This window comes from Culicoides brevitarsis, chromosome 1, assembly GCF_036172545.1.
Source record: "Culicoides brevitarsis isolate CSIRO-B50_1 chromosome 1, AGI_CSIRO_Cbre_v1, whole genome shotgun sequence".
Classification (NCBI taxonomy): Eukaryota; Metazoa; Arthropoda; class Insecta; order Diptera; family Ceratopogonidae; genus Culicoides; species Culicoides brevitarsis.
The window spans coordinates 2,993,888-3,019,687 of NC_087085.1; the positions used below are offsets into that span (position 1 = coordinate 2,993,888).

Genomic DNA, 25,800 nt, shown 5'->3' on the forward strand with positions numbered 1-25,800 from the left:
GTCGTTTTTAGTACAAAACTGTACCTATCTCTGCAAACAAAACGAACGTCTTCTTCGTAACAATTTTTAAAGTTGTTTTCCTTGAAAATATTTTCGTCTGCCTGTAAATAAAACGTAATAATGTTACAGGAAGTTTAAATTAAATTCACAGGAGAGACAAGTTTTACGCAAATTTTCACTCACACTTCACTTCGCATCGCACAAAAATAAAAGAGGACGAAAGTTCAACGACATTTTAAGCGATTCTGATGCAAGGTCCTTTATTTGATTAATCGAACTTATTTATCTTCTTTTTTTTTGGCAAATATTTAAACAACTGCCATTCACACGAATTACGATCAATTAAAAATCATTTTAGAAGCACTTAACACTACATCGTTGCTGCTGCCGTTAGGGGATGAAATTCCTCTCAAAAATTATTGTTATTGATGACGCGTGACAAATTGGTGTCACTTACAACATTTTTTGTGGGTGACAATCTTCCTTCAAAGAAATTCCATTCACAAAAAAGGGGAAAAGTCGTTGTGTCATGATTTTTGATTGAAATGTTTTTTTCTTGCTCTTCTCGTTCGAAACGTTCTTTCAAGTCACACACGAAAAATTTGATACGTTTTCGAGATTATTAATATCGATAAGTGAAATTAAAACAAACGAATATTCAAAACACGTTTCTTATTAACGTCGATTGTCATGTTGTCACACAAAAAAAAAAATCATGAATATGAAATTCCCACAGAAGAGGAACGCGTATCACACAGAAGGAACAAAGGTATCAAATTTTTTCTCTTTTTTGCATGTGTACTAAAGTTTTCGGTATATCGCGTTGTTGTTGTTCATAATGTCAAAAAATATTATTAATAATAATAAAATTAAAAAGAAGTGGTGTTCCCGCTGTGAATCAGTTTAAAAAAACATTTATTTAAATGATGTATTAGAATTACCTTTTTTTGTCGTTGATATTTTTTGGAAGTAGGTAAAAATTTTTTCAAACGAGAAGATTCGCCGGCGAATCGTGTGAAATGTTTCGTTTTATTGGTAAATTTTATGAGTTGATTCATTTTTTTATGAAGTGAGATCAAGTTTCACATTTTTTTAAACGCATTTATTGAACAAAAACTAATTTTTAATTTTTTTTTTCAAAAATTGAAAATTTGTATTGGGAAAAAAACTTAAAATATGCATTGGGGTTAAAATATTTTTTTTAATTTAATTTTTTTTTATAAACAACGAAATGTTTATTGGGCTTGAAATCTAAATTGTAACCTAATGTATATTTCGAAATTTCTCTTAACGAATATTTTAAACCACGTGACAAATGTTTCCCAATGCACATTTTGAAATATCTGCCTTTTTTTAATGTGAACATTCTAAAATTTAAAAATTTCTTCCCAATAATTATTCAAAATGTTCAATGGGAGACTTTTCAAAATGTGCATTGGATAAAAAATTTAAAAAAAAAATAAATCACGTGAAAATTTTAACCCAGTGCACATTTTAAAAAGTCTCCCAATGAACATTTTCAATTTAGAAGAAAATTTTGAATGTACATTGGGAAGAAATTTTAAAATGTTCATTGGGTTCAATGTTCAAAATTTCAAAAATAAGATTTTAATTAAATGGAAATTTTACCCAATGCACATTCTGAAAATTTTCCCAATGAACATTTTCAATTTAAAAGAAAATTTCGAATGTTCATTGGGCAAATATTTCAAAATGTGCATTGGGTAAAAATTGGTTTAGAATCAAAATCAACTTTCGTTCATCGTATTTTGATGAAAACTTTCCAACTATCAAATTGACAAATTTTCTCATTATTCGTCGATTAGAAGATAACATCGTGGCAGGTCAAAAGTTCGTCTTTCAATAGAAACTTAATATTCATCTCAGGCAATATTGTATGAAAGACGAGATATGGGTCTGTGTGTTTATAAGTCACTAAACTAGTTTCATTAAGACACTCTTAATCCTTAATTTAATTTCTCTTTCGCTTGCAAAACGTGCTTGCCATGGATTACGATAAACATGATGATGATAAAGTTATCGCACATGAATCGCATGCATGCCGAGAGATAAAGAAATGTCTGAATGGCGAAGAAAAAAGCGAAGACGAGAAAACGAGTTTTATTGCACCACAAAATTCATGAATGGAGATTATTGAATAAATTATTGAAGAGCTTTCCATGTTGTCACAAAAAGTTACGTCTTATTATCATTTTATTCATTTTTTTTTTCGAGAGTGTGAGTAAAAAATAATCAATAGCTTACGTGGTAGGTTTGTGGCTCCTCCTCACATCATCGTCGTTATCATCATCAAAAAAAAAGCTAATAATAATGTCTTCAACATGCAGCACAGCCAAAAAGTTTTGCCATTCATGTATTTTTTGCTTATTTATGATTTTATTTATTTTATTTGAACATGCATTTCTTCTTTTTCGTTTCGAAAAAAAAAACTTTTGAACACAACTCGCTGAAAACTGATACTAAGTAGCAATGTTTGTGCAATAAAATATGAAATAAAATAAAATGGTGAATTGCTTGTTCATAATTTAATGTGAAGAGAGGATATTTTAATGGAAAAAGTTGTTTGGTTATTTTTCATGCGGTTCGCATTGGAATGAATTGAAGAATGCAAAGTCCGTGTTTTGTAGCCGGAAAATAATAAAAATAATTTTTAGCAGGCATATTTTCTTTCTTTTCTTGGAAAAAGAATGCATGTTTGGTTGATGGTCATTTTGAATAATGTGAGTTTTATTTTTGGTTTGCAAAAATTATTTTTTTATTAATTTAATTTTTTTTTATAAAAAAAATTATTTTTTTAAAAAAATTATTTTTTTAAAAAAAATTTTTTTATTAATTTAATTTTTTTAATAAAAAAATTATTTTTTTACATTTTTTTTTGTTTCTTTTATTAAACAAAAAAAAAATAAAAAAAAAAAAATTAAAAAAATAAATTTTTAAAATTTAAAAAATTAAATAATAATAAATTGTTCATTATTTGCTGAATTTTAATAAAATTAGTTTTTAAATTATATATTTTTTTAATTTCATTAATTTTCTATAATTTTAATTTAATTAATTTTATAAAATTTTAAATAAATAAAAAATAATTTAATTATTATTTTAAAAATTATTTCATATTAGAATTTTAATATTTTTTTATTTTATGAATGATTAAATTCATCTTTATTGATTAATTTTTTTTTTTAATTTTTATTTTAATTATTTTAAAATTAATTTGTTTTTTTTTCTAATTCATTTAAATTTTTTCACAAGGTTCAAACTTCAAAACATTTCAAGCTTAGACCAATTTAGTGTGACGCCTTCCTCGTTAAATGGCACCCCTTCGTGCTAACCTTGAGGCGATTTTTACATATTTCCTCATAACTTTATCCTTATAAATCGCAAGAAATCGATGACTCAGTTGCTCAAAACAAACAAAAGAGAAAAAAACTCCATAAATTGCTACAAATGAGACACAAACTCTCGAGTAATCCCTAACAAACAATTAAATAAATAAAAATTATACTAATTTATTGCCACAAATTAAAATAATTTTATGGCTAAATAGCTGAAAGCCTCACAATCTCTCGAATTGAAAAAAAATGAAAATCTCGATTGAACACAAAAAAGCAATGAAAATGACAAATATTCCTATTTATGACGCACAATTAATCATTTTTTTATGACTTTTGATTCAAACACCCGTAATTTATGAATATCTCGTCAGTTTTTTATTTTATATTTTTTTCTCGTGCAATATTGATTCGAGATTTTATGACTAGTTGATTTTTTTCGTCAAACCTCGTATCATAATAAAAATAGTTTAAAGTATTATAAAATATACGTGTCTCTATTAAAAGTTGATCGAGATAAAGATGTTGATAGAGTCTGACTTGATGTAAGTGCTTGCGTTTGTTTTAAAGTTAATAGAGCAACTATCACATTTTTTATATTTTTTTTTTTTTTTGGTTTACGTAAAATCAATGCATTAATATTTATTTATCGGTGACATTTTTAACATGACATAAACAGTTGTAAAAGTCGTTCGTTGACAAATTAACTCTTTCTCGCTTTTTCGATGTTAGAAGAAAAATCCTACTGCAGAAGAAAGATGCCTTGTAAAGATAAGAGCACCCACACTTGCAATTCTTCGACATTACTTTATAATAATAATAATAATTTAATAATGCAACTAGCCAAGCATCATAAATGTAATAAAGTAATAATAGCGACATAAAATCTTGCGTCTAATAAAGTTGTGTCAACAGTGTAAAATTAATCGGTGTCTCGAGTCGCCATTAAATGACATGTCTGCTGATCCAACCAATAATAAAAACAATATAATCTACGAAGAAAGAATGAAAAAGAGGATTGTTAATAAAAAAAAAGTAGAAGTGGAAAAATAATCATGAATATGCGAAATTGTATTATACTTGAGAGATATTAAGACATGACCTTTCAAATAATTTCTTTTTGTCGTTTGCAATTTCTACAGCAATAAATTTGTATTCGCAGACACAATTTAATTTTATACAACGCGGATATTTGATCGTTCATTGGATGGCGGCATTGACTTTCACAGCGAAATTTTTTTGTTGTAATAATGAAAAACTAGACAGGATAGTTGACAGACAGCGATAATTTTTACTTTTTTTTGTGTTTGATGAATACTTAATACTTTTTTACAAAAAAAAAATTGTAAAAATTTCATGTTTCGCAATACTTGAAAAATTTTGCGAGATAAAAGAAATTATTTTTTTAAAAATATTATTAAATTAAAAAAATAAAAATTTAATTTTTAACTTAAACTTTCAAAAATAAGTAATTAGGTAAGAATTTTATTAATTTAATTTTGTTTTTTTATTTTAATTAAACTTTTATTATTTTAATCGTAGAATATTTTGTGATACTTTAAAGGTTTAATATAAAAGTACTTTACAAAACTTATGACAACTAAGAACCATCGTGAAGAAAACAACATACCAAGTTGCAGTTTATATCAATGTCAAAAGACAATATCACAAACATCCAAATATGTGCCTTGACCAGAGGAAATATGCAAGAGGCTCTCTTTGGAATGTTCCACGCCAAGAACCATACAAAATGATTGTCGAATTATATCAAATTCTATTGAAAAATTAAGTTAAAAACAACAAAAGTTTTCCAGCTGGATAAGATCAAAAACACAAGTGAAGCTTTTTCAAAAAGTTCTATTATGTGAAAGGAGATCAGAGTAAGGGCTCCAAAGTGAACGTCCTCTGTTTTTTGGAAACTCCGCTCTTATAAAAAAAAACTTAAAGCATTTCAAATAGTATAGCATTTCAATTTTCAAAATGACAAAAAATTAAACCCATATAAAACATAAAGTTATCAATTAGAAAGTATGAAATCAATAAACGAAATAATTTTAAGAAAAGCTTGGATCACTAAAATATTAAAGCTCACGTAAAGTAAAGGATCTCAAAAGAATTTTCTATCTGTCAGTCTTTCATATATTTATCTTTTTTTTCATCTCAGTCATTAACTGATAATTTTTGAGTTCAAGTTCAACTCGCATATCTCTTTAAAAACTTTTTTCTGTGAGAAACATTAACTTTTCACACTTTATAGGTAAAATTTCCGCCGCATTAGTTAATTTAACTCTCATTCCTCTACTCAATATCTCTCTCCGCAAAGTGACTTTACATAAAAAACAGACGTCATTCAATAAATATTTTCCAACCCTCTATCATTATGTCCATAAATTTTTTATAACACAAACACTCATAATCATGAACACTTTTTTTCTCCATCTCTCTTTTTATCTGGGCATGAAAATACTTTTTTTTTGTTGTTTGTGAAACTCCCAAACCACACACATTCACTTATTTGACATCGAACGCAGCAAATTTATAAGCTAATGGCCCATCATTAGGCATAATTTAATTCTGTTAATGAACGTTCTATGCTAATTCCATATAATTAGCTGGGTTATTGTTTTTATGACTCGCGCAAATGTTATTGATATGATGCTAATGACATTCCGTATAACATGCGAGTAAATCAAACCGAGATAAAAATTTCCAAATAATTTGACATGCGTTGATAAAAAATGTAATTTATGGGAATTCCAAAAAATTATGATTTTATTTTTTTTTTTACAGAAAAAAGTTTGTGTAAAATCATAAATTTTGTCACAAAAAAATACCGCTCTGCTTCTGTCGAACTTGACGATATTTACATAATTTGTTGTTGTTTTCACTGTTATTCACGCACGAAATATTTCGTTCGATATTGATTGAATATTTGTAAAATAAATGTATCTTTAACAAAACATTAAACAAACCATAACAACACATTTTAATTTAATTTGAATTTAATAATATTGAAATTTTATTATGTTAAAACATTTTTTGTCAACTTAAGAAATCTCCATTTATGTTAATTTTTTATAATTTTTTTTTTCATTGATATCTCTCTCTTTCTCGTTAATTAATTGTATTTTTTTTTAATTTATGATATTTTTATTTGTTGAAAGTCACATTATAGAGGAAAAAAATGTCTCGTTATGAGGTTAAGTATCGTGTTTAATGGAGACTTGGAACACGATTTTCCTGCATTTAACGCACACAAAATAAGATATCCGAATTCGCTGTCAACAGAACTAGTTCAACATGATACGAACGACATAAAAGTCGAACTTGAACTGTGTCGCGAGTGAATTGTTGTTGTTATAGAAATAATTAATTAAGATAATCGGTTGTCGTCTTGCGTTATCTCGCGTCTCAATTTGCGGTTCGTACAGAAGCAAATAAAAAAATAGAAGAATTTTGTGTAAAAATTTGCGAAAAAAATTAAATTAGCATAATATTCGCGAAACATAAAAATGTTGATAATTTGGTACGATAAAAATATGACAAAAATCATGGCTTGAATAGATGCTTAAATGAAGATATAAAGATGATTTGAATATAAATTTTTGCCCAAGTTTAACATAGTTGCACGCTTACAAATTCGCTCGCATGACAAAAGAGAAAATTTTTGCAGCGAAAAAATGTTAAAAGACGGAAGAATTAAAAAAATTACGATTTATGAGGTTGAGTTGTTGAAAGAAAAAAATTCTTGACGCCTCATGCGGTACCAACTTGAAAGAAACAAATAAAAATTTAAGTCAATAAAATGGGCAATAAAGTAGAATTATTTTTTTTTTAGCAAAAACGAAGATCGTGCAAGTTTCTAGCCTTGATTTAATTTTTTTTAATTAAATTAAATAAAATTAAACGTTTTTTACAAAAAAAAAAATAAATAAATAAATAAAAAAATAGTTCTCCAAGAATGTGCGTGTCAAGTAATAAAGAAAGAAAAGTAATAAAAGAAGGTCTTTTGCATAGTTTTGTTTAAAATTTATCCACGCGTTCGCGATCCTTGTCTCGACGTTCGTCGTCTCATGTGTCGAACGAAACAAAATGTGTGCGTAAAATTAATAATAAAACTCGCGCAATATTATTTATGTGCAGAGAAATGCAATATATATTAATCTGCCTGCACAGACAATAGAAATGAAATATGGGTAGAAATAAACATTATTAACATTCCATAAACGGATATTTAAACAAAACACTCTGAAGTGAAAAATAATTTATTATTGGTGTCCCTTTTTTATTCATTTGTTCTTTTGTGCATTTTAAATATTCTTTTTTTTTAAATTAATTTAAGAACAGAACGACGATGCTCCAAATTTGTAAAATTTTATTATTTCCTTATTGTTTTGTGGGCGGTATCGAAAATTTTATTTGATTCAGGAAATAAAAAAAATAATTTTAAATTAATTAATTTTGATTAAATTACAAATTAATTTATTAAAATTAATTAAGTAAAAAATTAAAAAAAAATAATTAAAAATTTAAAAATATTTATTAAAAATAAATTGAATAATAAATTAAAAAAAATAAATTAATTTAATAATTTTTAAAATTAAATAAAAAGTTTATTCAAATATTTTTAATTTAAACAGTGAATTTATTATTTTTAATTTTAATTAAAATTCAATAAAAATTTTTAATAAAGCGGAAAATATTTTAAGAACATTAAATTTAATTTTGGAAAAATTTATTAAATTGCAAAAAATGATTTGATAAACATTAAATTTCATATTTAAAATAATTTTTTAATTAAAAGCTATAATTTTATTATTTCACGAAAAATATTAAAATATTTAAATTATAAAAATTTTATATTAAATTTTTTTTTTTAATTTAAAATTAAACAAGAAAGTAATTATTCAATTTTAAAAACAAAATATTAAAAAAATTTTTTTTGAAAATTTAAAATTAATTAAACCTTTTTGTAATTTTGGAAAAAATAAAAAAAAAATTAAAAATTATTTTAAAACATTTTTTATTATTTTAAGGAAAATAAAAAAAATATTTTAAAAATTTTAATTTTTTTAATTTATTTATTTACGAAAATTTTTATATATAAAAATTTTTAAAAAATATAATTTCATAAAAAGTATCTTATGAATTTTTTATTTAATTATTTTGATGAAAAAAAATTTTTTTTAAAAATATTAAAAAAATTAAAAATAATTGAATATAGAATTTTTATAAAAAAAATATTCTGAAAGCGTAAAAAATTATTTAATTTAAAATAATTAAATTAAAAAAAAATTAATTTAAAATTATTCAAAAATTTCTCAATGAAAAATTGCACATTTTGAGTCACGCCTCTTTACCTTTAAATAATTCTACAAAATAAATAAATCATTATTTTAATCACTCAACTCCCCTCTTTTCTTCCGCAGGGACAACATTAGGTTCAGGCATCGATTTGTTAGAGGCACTAAATTTAAATGCAAATCTATCGGAGTACGAAGGTGTTACAATTACCCAGCAATATTTGAGTGACAGGCAAATATATCACTTACAAAGTAAGTATCTTTAGCATCGTTATGCCCTTTTAATCAATATAAATGCTTTGTACAATCTAAATTAATTTATTTGCAAAACCCAAAGCCATTCGGCATGCAAATGGATAATTAATTTTACATCATCTCTCCATTTACACAGCAGCAGTCTCCAATATCCCTCGTTCTCTAATCCAATATGATAAATTTATTGCAACATCTACGACTACTTTGCGATTCGCGACTCGGCGAGTTGTTTATTAAGACAGTTAGTTTTCGAATTACAAGCGCTCGGGAATGAAAAAATCGAATGTTAAATGTTAAATCTATAGGAAAAATAAACAGACGTGACATTAAAGAATCGCAAAGTGTCTAAAACATGTTAGAAAAAGCATAAATCACGCTGTCATTGTAGAAGTTTTGCATTCGCGCAGTGGCTTCTAATTAGAATTGCATTCGAACTGACGGAAAAGTCGACGCCTGGTTATTCATTTTTTTTTATTTTGCACAAAAAAGGCGATTGAAGTTGACACACGTGCCGCGAAAAAAACACAAAATTATCTCGCCATAAATAATTAAACAATGTCAACATTAACTTACATGACAAAAAATAACAAATAATTGATTGGGGGTTTGATGAATGGAAAAACGACGCAATTTCTTGACGTTTATTGTCATTATTCCGATTATTATTATTTATCAATGAACAATAAGTAGGCAGGCTTGACATGAATGAAAAATTGATTTGACAGATTTTTCCTTACTTTGTGTTGAATTTTTTGTTTCAGGCGGTGATCGGAATCTTGTGTTGCCGACAAATGTGTACCACCGAGCAGCGGATCAGTTGAGGAATTCGAATGATTTTACGTTTGCCGCAAAGCTGCGACAAGAAAAGAGCAACTCGGGTACAATAGTGTCATTTTCAAGTGATAACAATAGGTGAGTTTTTTTATTGAAATTTTCTTTAATTTTGTAAAATTTTTATTTAAAATTATTTGTTGGTAAAATTTTATTAAAAAAATAATTTTTAAATCAAAAAATTATTTTTTTTAAATTTATTTAAATTTAGAAAATTATTTTTTGAATTTTTTTAATTTTTTTATTATAACTTTAAAAAATAATAAATTTTTAATTTTAATTAAAAATTATTATTTAAAAATTATAAAATTAAAAAAAAAAATTTTTCAAATAAATTTATTTTCTATTTAAAAAAAATTTTTTTTTCATTAAAATTCATTTTTAAATTAAAATTTTAATCGATTTTCTATTAATTAAAAAATTCATTCTTAACTTAAAATTCAAATTAATTATTTCTAAATTTTCTGAATTTTTCAAACCAAAATAATATTTTTTATAAATAATTTATTTTCTGATTTAATGAAAAAAAATAAGAATTTTTCAAAGAATTTCTTTAAATTTGACTTTTTGTTTAAAATTTTTTTTTCTCTGAGATTGTTTTTTAAATTAGATTTTTTTATATTATTTTTGATAGAAAAAAAAATAATATTTTAATAAAAAAAAATTTTTGATAGAAATTAATTTTTTAAGAAAATTTTATTAATTTTATTTGTATACATTTTTTTTTTTTTTTGAAAATAAATTTTTTTAATTGAAAAGAAAATGCTTTAAAAATTTAAAAAAATAATAAAAATAAAAAATGACAATAAATTTTACTTTTTTTTTTCAAAAATTTATTTTTTTTTATGCAACATTTTGTTCAGAAATTTATTTAATAACAAAAATTTGCCTTGAAATGATATTAAAAAAAATTTTTTCTCGACTTTTTCGATATATTTGTTCTATAATTAATTTTTGAACAAAATTATAGAAAAAAAAATTTTTTTTTGAAGTAAAAATTTAAATTTTCTTCAAAAAATTTTTTTTTAATAAAATTAAAAATCGATTCAAAATTAATTTTTAAAAATATTAATAATTTTTAATTAATTAACAAAAAATTATTAAAATTAATTTTAAATTTATTTAAATTAATTTATTTTTAAAAATAAAAATTATTAATATAAAAAATATTTAATTTTAATTTAAATAATTAATATTAAATTAAAATTAAAAATTTTAACTCAAAAAATTATTTTTTACAAATAACATGAAAATTGTGTAAATTTCTCAAAATAAAACAAAATATTGACCAAACATCGCGATTCAGTAAGAAAAAAAAAATAAAATGCCCGCGAGCAAAGCAGTAGTAGAGTAGTACAATAAAATTTTATTTTATGTTTACTTTAATAGTTGTTCAACTTGATTTATTTTATAACTTTTAAATCTTTTTTTTTCTTCTTCTCTCCTTCTATGTTTCTCATCATCGTCACACGAAAACAACAACAACAACTTCGTCACACAGGTATTTAGAATTACAATCAAGTGGTCGTCGTGATGAAATTCGATTTCATTTTACCTATATCACACCAGACGGCGCGAAACTGGTGCACACAGAATCTTTTCCTTATCGGTTAGCTGACGATACGTGGCATCGTGTCGCGTTATCAATTAGCGGCGCCGAAATACAATTGCTAGTCGATTGTCGCCCGCTGTACAAGCGGGTGATGCGTTTTGTACCAGATAGAAATTTTAGTGCTTCCAATTTGCAATTATTCATCGGTCAAAGAAATTCAAATAGCCATTCCTTATTCAAGGTAAGTTTTTCCATTTTTTTTTATTTTTTCGATTTTCAGCTTCTGACTTGTCATCGAACGATATTTGACCTCCTTGATTAATATTTATTGTAATGGGTGTCATTTAAGGGACCATTAAGCGATAAAACGAAATAACCTGAAATTTGTTCAGATAAATCAAAACATAATTTATTCAAATTTGTATCGCTTAATCAAGTAATCAACATAATAATTAACTCGCGTTTGGGAGTCTCATTGGGAGGTTTTAACAGTTGCAACAAGACTAAATGTTGCGTTGACGCGGCTTCTTTGTTCGTTTCGGTTGTTATAATACAATTAAAAGTCGGGTTTTAGTGACATGTACTCATTAACTCGATATCTTTCGTCATTTTTTATTTCGTTTAATGGAACGTTGATAAGACAAATTATTGTCTGTCTTTGAGAATTGATTTTTAAATTTAATGAAAAATTATTTTTTTTTTAAATTAATTTATTTAAAATACATAATTGAACTCTAATTTTAAATATTTTTTATTAAAATAATTTTTTGTTAAAAATTTAAAAAATTTGAAAAAAAATTAAAAAAAAAAAATAAATTTATTATTTAATTTAATTTTAAAGAATTAATTTTTAATTTTATGAAAAATTATTTTTTTTTTAAATAAAATTTATAGAATAATTAATTTTTTTAAATTTAATTAATTTTTTTTCTATGAAAAAAAATAAAATTCAATAAAATAAATAAAAAAAAGTTTAATAATTTATTAAAATTTAATTAAATTTAATTAAAAATAATATTGAATTCGAATTAAATTTAATACTTTAATAAAATAATTAATTAAATTTAATAATTTTGATAATTAATTAATTTAATAGAATTTAAAAGATTTTAAAGAATTAATTTTCAATTTGATACAAAATTATAATTTATTAATTGTTTATTCTATTTGGTTAATATTGAATTATTAATTAACAATGAAAATTAATTAAATTTAAAATTAAAAAAAATAATTTAATAATTTTTTAAATAAAAAAAAAATTCAAAAATTCATTTTAAAAATTAAAAAAAAAATATAAAACTAGATTTTTATAATTTAGATTGAAATTAAATTTTAAAAAATGTTAAATTTTTAATCTAAATAATTAATTAATTTTATTTAATTTGAATTAATATTTAATAATTTTTTTTAATTAATTTATTCACGTTTTTTAACAAAGTAAAATAAACTATTAAGAAAAATATTAATTTTTCATTAATTTATTTTTAATTTATTTATTAATTTCTTAATTATTTGATATTATTTTTTTTTCTTTTGTGTTAATTTTTATTTTTAAAAATAAATTTTGAAATAAAATATAAAAAATTAAATTAAATAAATGAATTCAATTAATCAAAGTTTGAAAAAACTTGAGAAAAAAAATAAAATTTGTTAAAAAATATTTTAAATTAAAATTATCAAAAATACCGAAAACAGCCTAATTCTAAAATTCTTCAAAAGCACTCAAGTCCCAAAACTCTCTTTTTACAACTCCTAATCTCATAATTAACCTTCCTCATCTCCATCTATTAATTGTATTTATTATCAACAAAAACAGAGTCAAAACACCCGAAACAGATCCCCTCATAAATTTCCTCAATTTTACAAATTAATTTACGACTTAAAGTTTGGTCATGGCGTTTCACTTCTCGCACTCTCATTCAAAAGCACACAAGCCAAAAACAACAACAAAAATGAGTTCAGCCCATAAAAAATAATTAAAGAAGCCACAACTTGTCGAAAACGATTCAGCAACAAATAGATCACGATGAATGTGTGTTAACAGAGGCCCCCTGCCGATATTATAATTTAAACATAATAAATCAGTTGAGACTTTTTCTTTCCTCTATTTTAATTTTTTTTTTTCATTTAAAAAAACACCGCAATCGTGTGTGATGAAGACGACAAAAAAATTCGTTCAAAAAATCTCGTAAAAAAATTCTCATTTTTTATTAGTTTATGATAAATGGGCAAAACAAGTCATTTTTTATCTCGCTTGTCGGGTGATAACTCTTTTTATATTTTTCAAAAAAATATTCAATATTTTGAGCATATTTTTAATCGTATAAAATCGTAATTTATTGGCTTTGAAATAATTGTTGGCATAATTAAGTGACCAAATTTCATTCCAATTTTTTTTACGGCTCACACACATTTTATTATGATATTATTTTTTATTGATGATGATGGACCTGCCTCGGTTGTAATAAAACAAAAAAAAAACTTTATATAAGATAATTTTGCTTTAAAACAACAAAAATCTCCGGATTACATGCAATTTAGTGGGATAAGCCGAGATAAAATAGCAATAACCATAACTTTTATTGAGTTTTGACCACATTCCAAGCAGCTCCGTGTGAAATATCTCCAACACTCTGCCTATGACTCTAAGTGATTTTCCTCCATAAAACGAGCTGCGAGGTGCGATAAGCAGCAACCAGTTCGTAAAATTTGAATTTTTATTAGAAAAAAAAGTCTCTTGATGATTCAATTAAAAAAAAATCTGAAATAATTTCCTGCAAAAGGAAATCATTTGTAGGCCAAACTCATTTACGGAGATAATTTGTCCAATAATTCACGGATCTTTATGGAAAATAAGCGACAATGTCGCGTTCATGTTCTGCTTTAACAAGGTGTGAGAAAAATCAATAATTGATTAAATATTGTGATGCGATGACAAGTTTATTGACAAGGCAATAATTCAAATCACTAACGAGATGACAACTTTTTTTTTCTCTTCGCAGGGTGAACTTGAAGAAGTAAATTTAATTGCTGGTCCATATGGATATTTATCACAATGTGAGAATATGGATGCACAATGTCCCACGTGCGGGCAATTTACGCAATTACATAATTTAGTGAATGAATTAAGTTTTAGCTTAATAGAATTAAGAAGTAGGGTAAGTATCTTCAAATTTTTTTAAACATTATTTTAAAATTATTTTAAATTTCATTTTTATTAAATATACAAAAAAATGAGCAATTAAAAAATATTTGAAGAAATTTACTATTAAATTAAATAATATTAATTTTCAATTAATTAATTAATTTTCATTAATTAAATAAAAAAATTTTTTTTATTTTTTAATTTAAATTATTTTTTAAAAAATTTTAATTTTAAAAAATTTTTACGAAAAAAATTAATAAAATAATATTTAAATTTAAATAATTAATTTTTTAAAAATTATTATTAATTTAGATAAATTAGTACTCAAATTAATTTTTTATTTTAATTTTTTTAAAGTATAAAATTTAAAAAATATAATTAATTAAATTTTATTAATTTTTATTTTTTAAGATTTTATACAATTTTTTAATTACTAATAAAAATTTAAAAAAAAATTAAAAATAAATTTAAAATATTAAATTAAATTGAATTAATTAAAAGTAATTTTTAAAATTGTTTTAATAATAAGCAAAATATTTTAAAATTATAAAAAAAATATTTTGAAAATTATTTAATTAATATTAATTTTATTGTAAAGTTCTTGAAATTTAGTTTTTTTTAATTACTTAATTTAATATTTAATTTAAAAAAAAATTCAATTCAATTAATTTATAATTATTTAATGTAATTTTATTTAATTATTTTTAAATTTTCATATTTAAACAAAAAATATGTTAATAAAAAAATTTATTTTAATTAATAAACTAAAATTAATTATTTGAATTATTAATGATTTTTTCTTAATCTATTTAAATTTTCAATATATTTAATTTTATTTGAATTATTTTTAGTTTTTTAAATACAATTTTTTTATTTTTATTAATTAAATTAATTAATTTAATTGTTTTATAAATTAAATTAAAATAATAAATAAAAAAAAATATATGTAAAAATAATTTTAATTCTCAATATAATTTTTTTTAAAATTCAATTTAATAATTTATTTACTTATTTTATTTAATTTAATAATTAATTATTTTTTATCAAAAAATATTTAAAAAAATATTAATTTATAATTTAAAACAATAATTTATATTTTTAATGAATTAATTTAATAGAAAAATCTAAAAATAATATTTTTCGAATTTTCAGTTATTAGACGCTGAAAGACGTTTATCATATGTAGAAGAGTGTGACTGTAAAAAGCATTGTACATTAAGTAACGGTACAATTAAGGCGGATGGTTCTGAATGGGATATCGGGTGTAGTCAGTGCAAATGCATAGGGGGACAAGTAACATGTGATAGGCGTCCTTGCGGAGAAACCAAATGTAAATATCCAACACCCCCGCGTGAGGAGGAGGGCGAATGTTGTCCATATTGCAAAAGTAAGTTTTTTTCCCTCGCATTTTTATAGTTTTTCCTCGATAACGACGTCTGAGTGATTTGGCTCGACATTGTTTGCTGTCTGCGTTTTGTTTATTGATTTAACAAGCTTTCTACATTAAATTCTACTCTAAACTATCGAAACGATGACTTATTGCCAGACAACGATTTTTTCTAATTTTTTTTATGTTTTCACAGAAAGCTGTTACTTTTATGCGAAGGGATATGATCATGGCGAGAATCATATACTGGGATGCAAAAATTGTACATGCATCGATGGCGTTATGAAATGTACCGACGTGCATTGTCCAAAGTTAACGTGTCCCGCCGAACAACAAATTTCGGTAACGAACGAATGCTGTAAATACTGTCCAGGTGAATTGCCGTTGCCTTTTGATATGACACAAGAACAAGAGCAAGAAATTCAATATTTATGGTGACCCAAAAAAAATTGCTCTGAAATTGAATTAATTTTGAGAAAAATAAGAGCAATCATGATTTTATGCACAACTCATGTACAAAAAAAAAATACAAAAAAATCGGTTATGGGAAATAACTTCTTTTTTTAATAATTTTTATTGAAAAATTGGTTCGGCTCTTAACTTAAAAAAAAAATTATTTATTTTTATTTATAAGAAATTTCGCTCATATCTTTTAAAAATTTAATTAATTCTGTGACTAACAGCATTTTTTCTCACTTTCATGCTATCTACTGTCTCCTGCTGCAAAAACAAAATTAAACATAACAAAATCAAAATTACACTAACCTCTACTACACTACTCTACTTCGGTAATGGTCTCTTCTTTAACAAACACACAAACACAAACTCCGTCCTGTAACCTCGTCGAAAAAAAAATTTAAACAATAAAAAACTGGAATATGGAAAAAACCACAAAAACACAATTTTCAAACACACATAAAAAAAAATAAAAGGAGTGGATTACTGTTCAAAAGGTCACGCATGTCATACTAATGCTACGTGTCTAAATCTTAACACCAAATACACATGTGCCTGTCACCCGGGCTTCCAAGGAGATGGTTTCAATTGCTCGGGTAAGTTATTAACAAACAATTTAATTCCAACGACGACACACTTGTCACAATAAAAAATAATAAAAATATAATAATTAATAATTAAAACGATAACATTAATAATATTTAATTAATAAGATAACTAACATTCATAACATCCGTCTAATATGTAAATAATATCGATGTAATTGAAACATTGAGGGAGAGAGAGAGAAAAACTGAATGAAAAAAAAAATTGTGATTCGAAAATTAATTAAAAATAAATTTTGTTTATGAGCACGATAGCATCGTTAAACTGTCATGCAAGGCAAGAACGAAGCATTTACAAGTTTTATCAAAGTTCATGAAAATTTATTGGCACAACAAGTTCAAGTGTTAAACTTTAAAAATTTAAAAGTTAATTAAAAAAAATTATTTTTATTTTAATTTAATTAAATTTTTAATTTTTTATTTTAATTTAATTTTTATATTATTTCATACGTTTTATTTTTAATTTTTGTTTAATAGATGTTTTATTTTTTTCAATTAAATAAAAAAATTAAATTTATATAATTTATAATAAAAAAAGTTAAGAAAATTAAAAAATATTTTTTTTTTATTCAAATTCCTCTTTTTAATAATTTATTTAATTTTTTAATATTATAATAGGAATAAAAAAATTATTACAATAAAAATGAAATATTATAATTCAATAGAAATATTAAAAATTAATACATATTTATAAATATTTTTTGAATGTTTTCAAATATATATATATATAAAATTTAATTTTTATGATATTTTACAAAAAATAATATTGAAAATTGTTTTGAATCAAAAAATTAATATTTTTTTTTATTTGATTTAATTTAATTTTTCTAAATTTCTTAAATATTTTAATTTTTTTTAATTAAAAAAAAATACATTCATATTGATTTATATTTTTTATTAAAAACATACAAAAAAATATTTATAAATATGTTTTAACTTTTGATATTCTCTAATTTTTTTATTGAAATATATTTATTTAATGATATTTTATTTTCATTATAATAATAAATTGAAAAATTAAATATTGAAAAATTCAATTTTTTATTTTAATATAATATCTTTCATAGATTTTTAATAATTTTTATTATTCGTAATACTCAAAAACTATTTTTAAAATAAGTTATTAAAAAAAATAATTTTAAAATAATAATAATAAAAATAATATTTTTTTAACATTTTTTTGTATAAATTCTATAAATTTATTTTTTTTTTGTATTTAATTGAAAAAATAAAAATATTAAAAACTTCTTTTTTAATAATTTAAAAATAAAATTAAATTTAAAAGAAAAAATAAAAAAAAAATTTATTAAAAAAAATGTAAAAATCAAAAACAAATAAAATTAAAAAAAAATATTTTTCAAAATTTAAAAAATATTTATAAAATAATTTAATTTAGGTAATAAAAAAATAAAATAAATTGAAAATTAATAATTAAATAAAATATATGTTTAAAATGATACATTTTATATTAAATATCAATTTTTTTGTATATAATTTTTTAATATAAGAAATAATTCGAAACTCACGTGTACCTTTTGTAAATGCATCGATCTCGCCTGGATATCCAGTATTGCACATTTAAATATTCATATTTTTTATTAAAACTAATGAGAGACAGTTTAACATACAAGACACTTGAGGCAATTTATCTGTGCGTAACTAAATAATAAATAAATATACAAATGTTTGTCTCGCTTTTGCGAGAACATTACGATTTTAATTATTGTCATGTCATTGATCAACCTTTAATTAATAATTTTTTTCAACATGTTTTTTTACCGGTTAGTCAATTTAAATTTATTACAATTATTCATAACACAAATAATAATATAATACGCAAGTTGTCAAACTAAAGTGTAAATTTATACAATAATATATTAATGTTACATCGATCACTAATTTATTCATTTTTTTACGATTTATTTATTGAATTTACGGAATTCTTTCACTTATCTTCGAGATATTTTATTTTTATCATCATCGAATGTTGTCAACTTTGTTCCGAGATAAAAATCTAAAATATGAAAAATTTCCATAAATTCATTCCCAAGCGATAAGTATCGAAAGTTGCATCGATTTCCCGTTTCACAAAAATACTCAACGCGCCATTCAACGATAAATCACTCAACACATATTAAAGATAATCAATTGACATTGACATTAAACTAATAAATAAATTGATTAAAAATACATTCGTTTTACGAAGAAGATGCTGATGAGAAAGAACTTTGTTGCACGAAATGCCACCGTGTTCCAAATTTATCGCTGTTGTGCGGTCCAATTAATAATCGTGACACATTCCATCAACCGCAATGTGTGACAACTTGTTTGGTGCAAAAATCAATTATTTCTCATTCCATGGACCATACCAAGATCATCATAATGTGCACACAAAATTTTTTGCATAGCAACCAAAAGTAAAGTTTTAAATTGATTTTATTAAAATTTTATTTGTTACTTTTTGGCATCTTCTTAAAAAAAATACGAGAGAGTAAGAAAAAATTTGTCCATATGTTAAACATAAAAAAAAATCGAGAGAAGAAAAAAGACTCCAGAATGTCTGTTTAATTTAAAATCAATAATAAAGTGTTTAAAAGTACTAAAAAAAATGAAAGAAGAAAAAAAATCACAGTTGCATATTTTTTGTCGTGTTAATAATTGAATAATATTTAATAATAATTTTTTTATGATTATTGTTTTTTGTGTGCGATACACGATCGTATGGAAAGATTATTGAAGTAAATTGTCTCAAATATTTTTATGACAAAGTGATTGGAAAGTCAATTTTTATGCAATATTTGTTCTTGAATATTCTTGCGAATTTTACGAAACATGCAGATTTTTTATTTTTATTTATTTGAATTATTTTTAATTAAAATTTAAAAAAAAATTGAAATAATTATTTTTTTTTTAAATTTATTTTTAAAATTATTTATTTTTTAATTTTTCAAAAAATATATAAAAATAAGTTGAAATAAATAATTATTTTTTTAATTGATAAATTTAATTAAATAGATTTTAATTAATAGATTTTTAAAATTTTGTCATTTTAATTCAGATTTGAAAAAATTATTTAAAATTCAAAAATTATTATTTTCTATGAAATATTAATTATCTAAAAATTTGCATTAAATGAATATTAATTAATTTTTGTATCAAAAATTTTAAATAAAAAATTATTTTTTATTAAATTTTTGTTATTTTAATTTTTTTATAAATTTAAAAAATTGTTTAAAATTCAAAAAATTTTACAAATTAATTAATAAATATAAAAATGCATTAAATAAATAATAATAATATCAAAAATTGATTTTGAATAAAAAAAAAGAAAGATTAAAGTGAATTATTTCAAATTATTTTTTTTTAAATATAAAAAATAATTTTATATTTAAATTTTTGTTATTTTAGTTCAATTTTAATTAAATTTTAAAAAATACTTTAAAATTTAAAAAAAAATATTTTTTATGAATTAATTATCAAAAAATATAAATTTTATTAAAATTGCATTAAATAAATGAAAAAAATATAAAAAAATACCTAAATAATAAAAAAAATATTTAAATGAAATTAAATTAAAGTTAATTATTGATTTAAAAAAAATAAAATGTTTCACCTAAATTTTTATTTTGTATCAAAAATTAATTTAAAGTAAAAATATATAATTATCAAAAATTTAAAAATTTTAAAAAAATTTAAAAAAATATTTTAATAAAAATTCAAACAAACATAAAAAACTATAAAAAAAAGATAACAGAATTTTTATTTAAAAATTATGCGAAAAAAAACAAAATAAAATTTTTGTTAAAAATAAATCTTAATAAAATTCATCTCTTTTAGATAAAATAAAAATAAAACAACACTTTTTAATAAAAATTAAAATATTAACAAAATACAAAAATTAAAAACATGAGAAAAAAATCCAAAATCGCGTGTAAACCATTTAAAATATTATCAATTTGTCAACACTTTATCGTGCAAAAACTTAATTAAAATGTATCTGCAGCTATATTAGGTCACCTTTTGTCATTTTATAGACCTCCGTGACTATTTCTTCTTCATCGCTATTATTTTTTTTTTTTTTTCTTTTTTTGTCACAACATTATAACAAAAATACATTCTCATAAATCATTTAAATTTTTGCCTCTTCCGTGAGTGTGTGACTCGAGTGATGGTGTGAGCCAAAAAAGAATCCATTAACACACATACTGCAATTTTTCCCTTTTAAAATGCTTTAAATAATATTGGACGAGGACACACTGCCTAAAAACACACAAAACCCATAATATAATATTTTTCTATATAATAAATATTATATTATTATGATACAACATACACGGTTTTTGGTTTTTATACACGAGAATTTTTTGTTGTACATTTATAAATATTTTATACGAACATAAACAAATGGTGGTTGGTGCAAATAATTCATAACCCGAGCCAAGCCATGGAACGAAAATTTAATCATATCAACCTGCTGCACACAACATATACATTTTTTACCCACTAAAATGCTAATAATAACAATAATAACGCAAAACAAATGAGTGTGTATGAAATTTTTGACACAAAGTTGCTCCAATGTTGCAGTTTTTTCTTATAACGCATTAATTTTTATCTTTTTTTATTGAAAAATTATTTTTTTTTTAATAAAAAAATAAATTGTAAAAAAATAGATACTCCGCCATCGCAACGTATCAAGAAAATTTCACCAAATAAAAGTTTAGCCGTAAGAAATGGTATTAATGATAATGGCAGTAATGATATGCCCCGCAAACGGCATCGACATGATCATGGCAGTAAAGTAAGAAATAGAAATGGGAAACATCATAAACGAGATGCCTCCAAAGGTGATTAGAGTAAAAATAAGCAAAATAAATAAATAAAAAAAAAATTGACGGATTTTATGAATGATACAAAAAAACACACATGTTGCAATCAAATCAAAACATATGTCGAAGTAATATTTTATTTTTTTTTTCTGTCTAATAGTGTTAAGTTAGTTTATAATGCAAATGAAAAATATTCTCTCCATACGAGTCTCATGTGACACGAAAGAGAAAGAATTAAAAAAAATGAAACCATAGTAACCACTGTCGCAAACAACAAACACACGTCGCTCGAGGTGCATGTACTTAATTATGTCATGCCGGTCGGTAACTTAACGGTCGATTCCCCTTTTTCTGATTTTTTTTAGATTTTTTCTTTTACCTTCGGCGACGGAGTTTAACCTCCTTGGAATCGATTTGATTTTAATTTATTTTATTTATTTTTATTTATGATTAGTTCGGTTCGAAAAATTTTTGCATAAAGAGGTTATTGCGCTCGAGACGAATTTTTATTGAGATTTCAATTAATCACAGACGATGAATTAATTGAGACGTTGAGGTTGCCACCCGTTAGTAATAAATTCTTTCGTGTTTTGTGCGTTGTGAGTTATTATGAGAAGCAGTGATGTGTGATGATAAATAAATAATGCAATGGAAAGTTACTGAATTGGTTTATATGAGAAATATTTAAAAAAAAAAACTTTTTTAGTTAATTTTAAAATTATTTTTTAAACAATAAACTAATTAAATAAATAAATTTAAGAACAATTAAAAATTTAAATATTTAAAAAAAAATAAATTAAATTAAAAAAAAACTTAAAAAATAACAATAATCCAAAACAAAAAACAAATACATAATTTAAAAAAAAAATTAAGAAAAATTTAAAAAAAATATTAGAAAAAATTTTTATACAATATTTTAATACAATTTTTCAAATTATTTTAATTTTTTAAAAGATTTTATGCTTAATTTCTGTAACTAAATTTATTTTATTTAAATTTTTATTTGAATTTTTAAAAAATAGTTTTGAAGAATTTTTCTTCATTTATTTATCAAATTTAATAATATATTTTATATAATAAATTTTTTTAAATTAAATTTTATTTACAATTTTTTTTTTATTACTTTATTAAATTAAGAAAATTTAGTCAGCAAAAAAAAATTTAAATATTAATATTATTTTAATTTTTTTTTCATATTTATTTTAATTTTACATAATTTATTAATTATTTTATTGAATAAAAAATATTAAAATTAAAAAAAAAATTCAAAATTTATTAAAGCTCATTAAAGTGAAAAATTTTATTCAAAAAAATTTTTCAAAAAAAAAAATTCAGTAAAAAACTTTAAAAAATAATAATAAAAGTTATTTTTTTTTAATTTAAAAATAAAGTTTTATAAAATATTTTTTATTTTAATTAAATTTCATCATTATATTTATATTTATTTATTATAAAAAGATTAAATATTCAAGTAAGAAAGTTAAGTAAGCAAAAAATTTTTAGTAAAAAAAATTTAAATTTAAATTTTTTCACATAATTTAATGTAAAATCAATTAATTATTTTATTCGTAAAAAAATATTAAAAAATTTAAAAATATTAAATTAAAAAATAATTTTAAATAAATTTTAAAATGTAAAAAAGGATTGAAATTCATTAAAAAAAACCAAAAATTTTGATTTTTAATTTTTTTTTATTATTAATAGTTTTAAAAAAAAATCATAAGAGTAAAAAAAACTTAGTTTACAAAAAATTTTCCATAAAAAAAAATAATTAAATAAAAATAACAATTTTCTAAATATCAAAAATAAAATAAAATAAAAATACAACAAAAAAAGATTAAAATAAAAAAAAAATAAATTAAAAATAATAAATTTAATGAAAATTATCTTACGTCACTGCTTCAACTAAATCTAAATAGACTTTCAAATGGAGACAAATAAATATTTTTCATTTTCGTTATAAAATAATTATTTTTCGACCTTCTTCGAAAAAATTTTTCATGTGAAACTTAAATTAAAAATTAATCCTTTTTGTTTCTTCTTTTTCATTTCAATTAACTCCCCACAGATATAGATGAGTGTGCTACAAGAGGCGGCGAAAGCGGTAATCACTGTCATTTAAATACTCGATGTAAAAATACAATCGGCTCGTACAGATGCGAATGCCTGCCAGGTTATCGTCGCTTAGACAAATTCAACTGCATCGAGATCGACGAGTGCGCCACGAACGAGCACAATTGTCATGCGAACGCCGATTGTATCAATACGCTCGGGTCGTATCACTGCCGATGCAAGGAGGGCTATACGGGAGACGGCATCGATTGTAAACGTAAGTAACTCGATTTTTTTTTTCAATGAAATTTACTTCGGAGCTGAGAAAGTCTTGTGTGCTACTTTCGAAAGACTTTTACGGAAAATCGATACTACGAAAAGATATTTCCCACGCTTTTACCGGCTTTAACACGCAATCATAAAACTTTACAACGACTTGGAAATATTTCGCTGTAAAGGACAATTACGTGAAAAAATAAAAATCTTTGGTCATTTTTAACATATTCAGCTTTAAAAATTCGTGAGGAATGGATGACATTAAATAAATGGGGTGGCTCGGCAGTACAACAAACAAACAAATAATTGCATGTTTCTTATCAGTCGTCATTAATCAGTCTCATGTGAAACTATTCCATGGCACTCTTTTTGTTTTTATATAACATCACGAGCTAATTTTAGAATAAGCGATGCGATAAGAACAATAAATGAGTGTCCTTTGACAACTTTTTTTTTTGTGGTTTGTTTGTAAAAGTTGAATTTAATTAGGGGTTTAACGTCTCTCTGGGGATTTATATTTGATTGAAATGTAATTATTTTTTGAGGTTATTTCAAGAGAATTTGAACTTTGACCCGTAATTTAAAAAATTAATAAAAAATTTTTTTTTTGACAGATTTCAGAAATTTTGAAAAAATTTCAAGTTTTGAAAATTTTTAAAATTATTTTAATTTATTTTTATTTTTTTTATTAATTATTTATGAAAATTTGAAACAAAACAAAAAATTATGAGTTTTAAAAATTTTTTAGATTTATTTTTTATTAAATTTAATTTAAAAAAAAATGTTTTTTAGTTTCAAAATAATAGTATTAACTAAATTTTAAAATTTAAATTTATTCGTTGAAAAAATTACCAACATTTTTTTATTTTTTTTTTTTAATTTAATTATTTTTTTTAAATATTTTGAAATTTATTTTTTTTTTGAATAAAAAAGTATTTAATTTTAGTTTTTAGGTTTTTTTGGTTACTATTTCAATTTATTGATTCAGAAAATTAAGGTTCAAAAAAATTTTTTAAATAATTTTAAAATTTTTTGACACAAAATAAAATTTAAAAATTTTATTTTATTTTAAAATTTTTTTAATTTTATTTAAAATTTTTTTATTTTATTTTAAAAATTATTTTATTTTATTTTAAATTTTTATTTTATTTTATTAAAAAAATTTTTTTTTTAAAATATAAAATTTTTAAAAATTTTGAAAATTAAAATGACCCCTATAAGTTTTTGAAGAAAAAAATGTCAAAAACCGCTTTAACATCTGTTTTCTGATTACTTATCACCCCGACACGATCTATGTCAACTTGTTTTAATTGTACATGGGACCCTTAATTGAAACTTGATTTTTTCGTCGTTGTTTCCCTTCGAGATTCATATCAATTTATTTTTCGTGTCCTTCGCCATAATTGTGCGAGTTATCTTTCGAGGATTCCCCTCAACAATTTCCTTGAGTAATTTACCAAGATTTTTTCGCCACACGACTGTTTGCCAATCAGACGATCAACTGCAGAGAAAATTGCGTTTCATTATGGAAAGAAACCAAAACTAATCGTTTAGGAGTAAGGCAGAGAGATAGTTAAGTGTCGCCTTGACCTCTTCTTACAACTAACTCTACATGTCTAATAAACAAAAATTGTCTTACGCGAAACGAACCTTGCCTTGAAAAACTTGACAACTATTTTTTTTCAATTTTTTTTTCAAGTCCGATAAATTATTAAGACATACGCCACATTAGCACAGCAGCAAATAATTTCGTGTG

The 25,800-nt window shown here is 22.3% G+C and overlaps 1 protein-coding gene across 1 annotated transcript in view; it reads left to right on the plus strand.

Moving 5' to 3' along the window:
• The window catches only part of LOC134831460 (protein kinase C-binding protein NELL2-like), a 46,473-nt gene that overhangs the window by 18,334 nt on the left and 2,339 nt on the right, over positions 1–25,800 (plus strand). The window contains exons 2-9 of the mRNA XM_063845193.1: positions 8,783–8,908; positions 9,673–9,823; positions 11,244–11,535; positions 14,297–14,452; positions 15,592–15,826; positions 16,023–16,199; positions 16,759–16,878; positions 23,785–24,045. Of these exons, the coding sequence (XP_063701263.1) occupies positions 8,783–8,908; positions 9,673–9,823; positions 11,244–11,535; positions 14,297–14,452; positions 15,592–15,826; positions 16,023–16,199; positions 16,759–16,878; positions 23,785–24,045 (1,518 nt within the window). The remainder of the gene's footprint in view (positions 1–8,782; positions 8,909–9,672; positions 9,824–11,243; positions 11,536–14,296; positions 14,453–15,591; positions 15,827–16,022; positions 16,200–16,758; positions 16,879–23,784; positions 24,046–25,800) is intronic.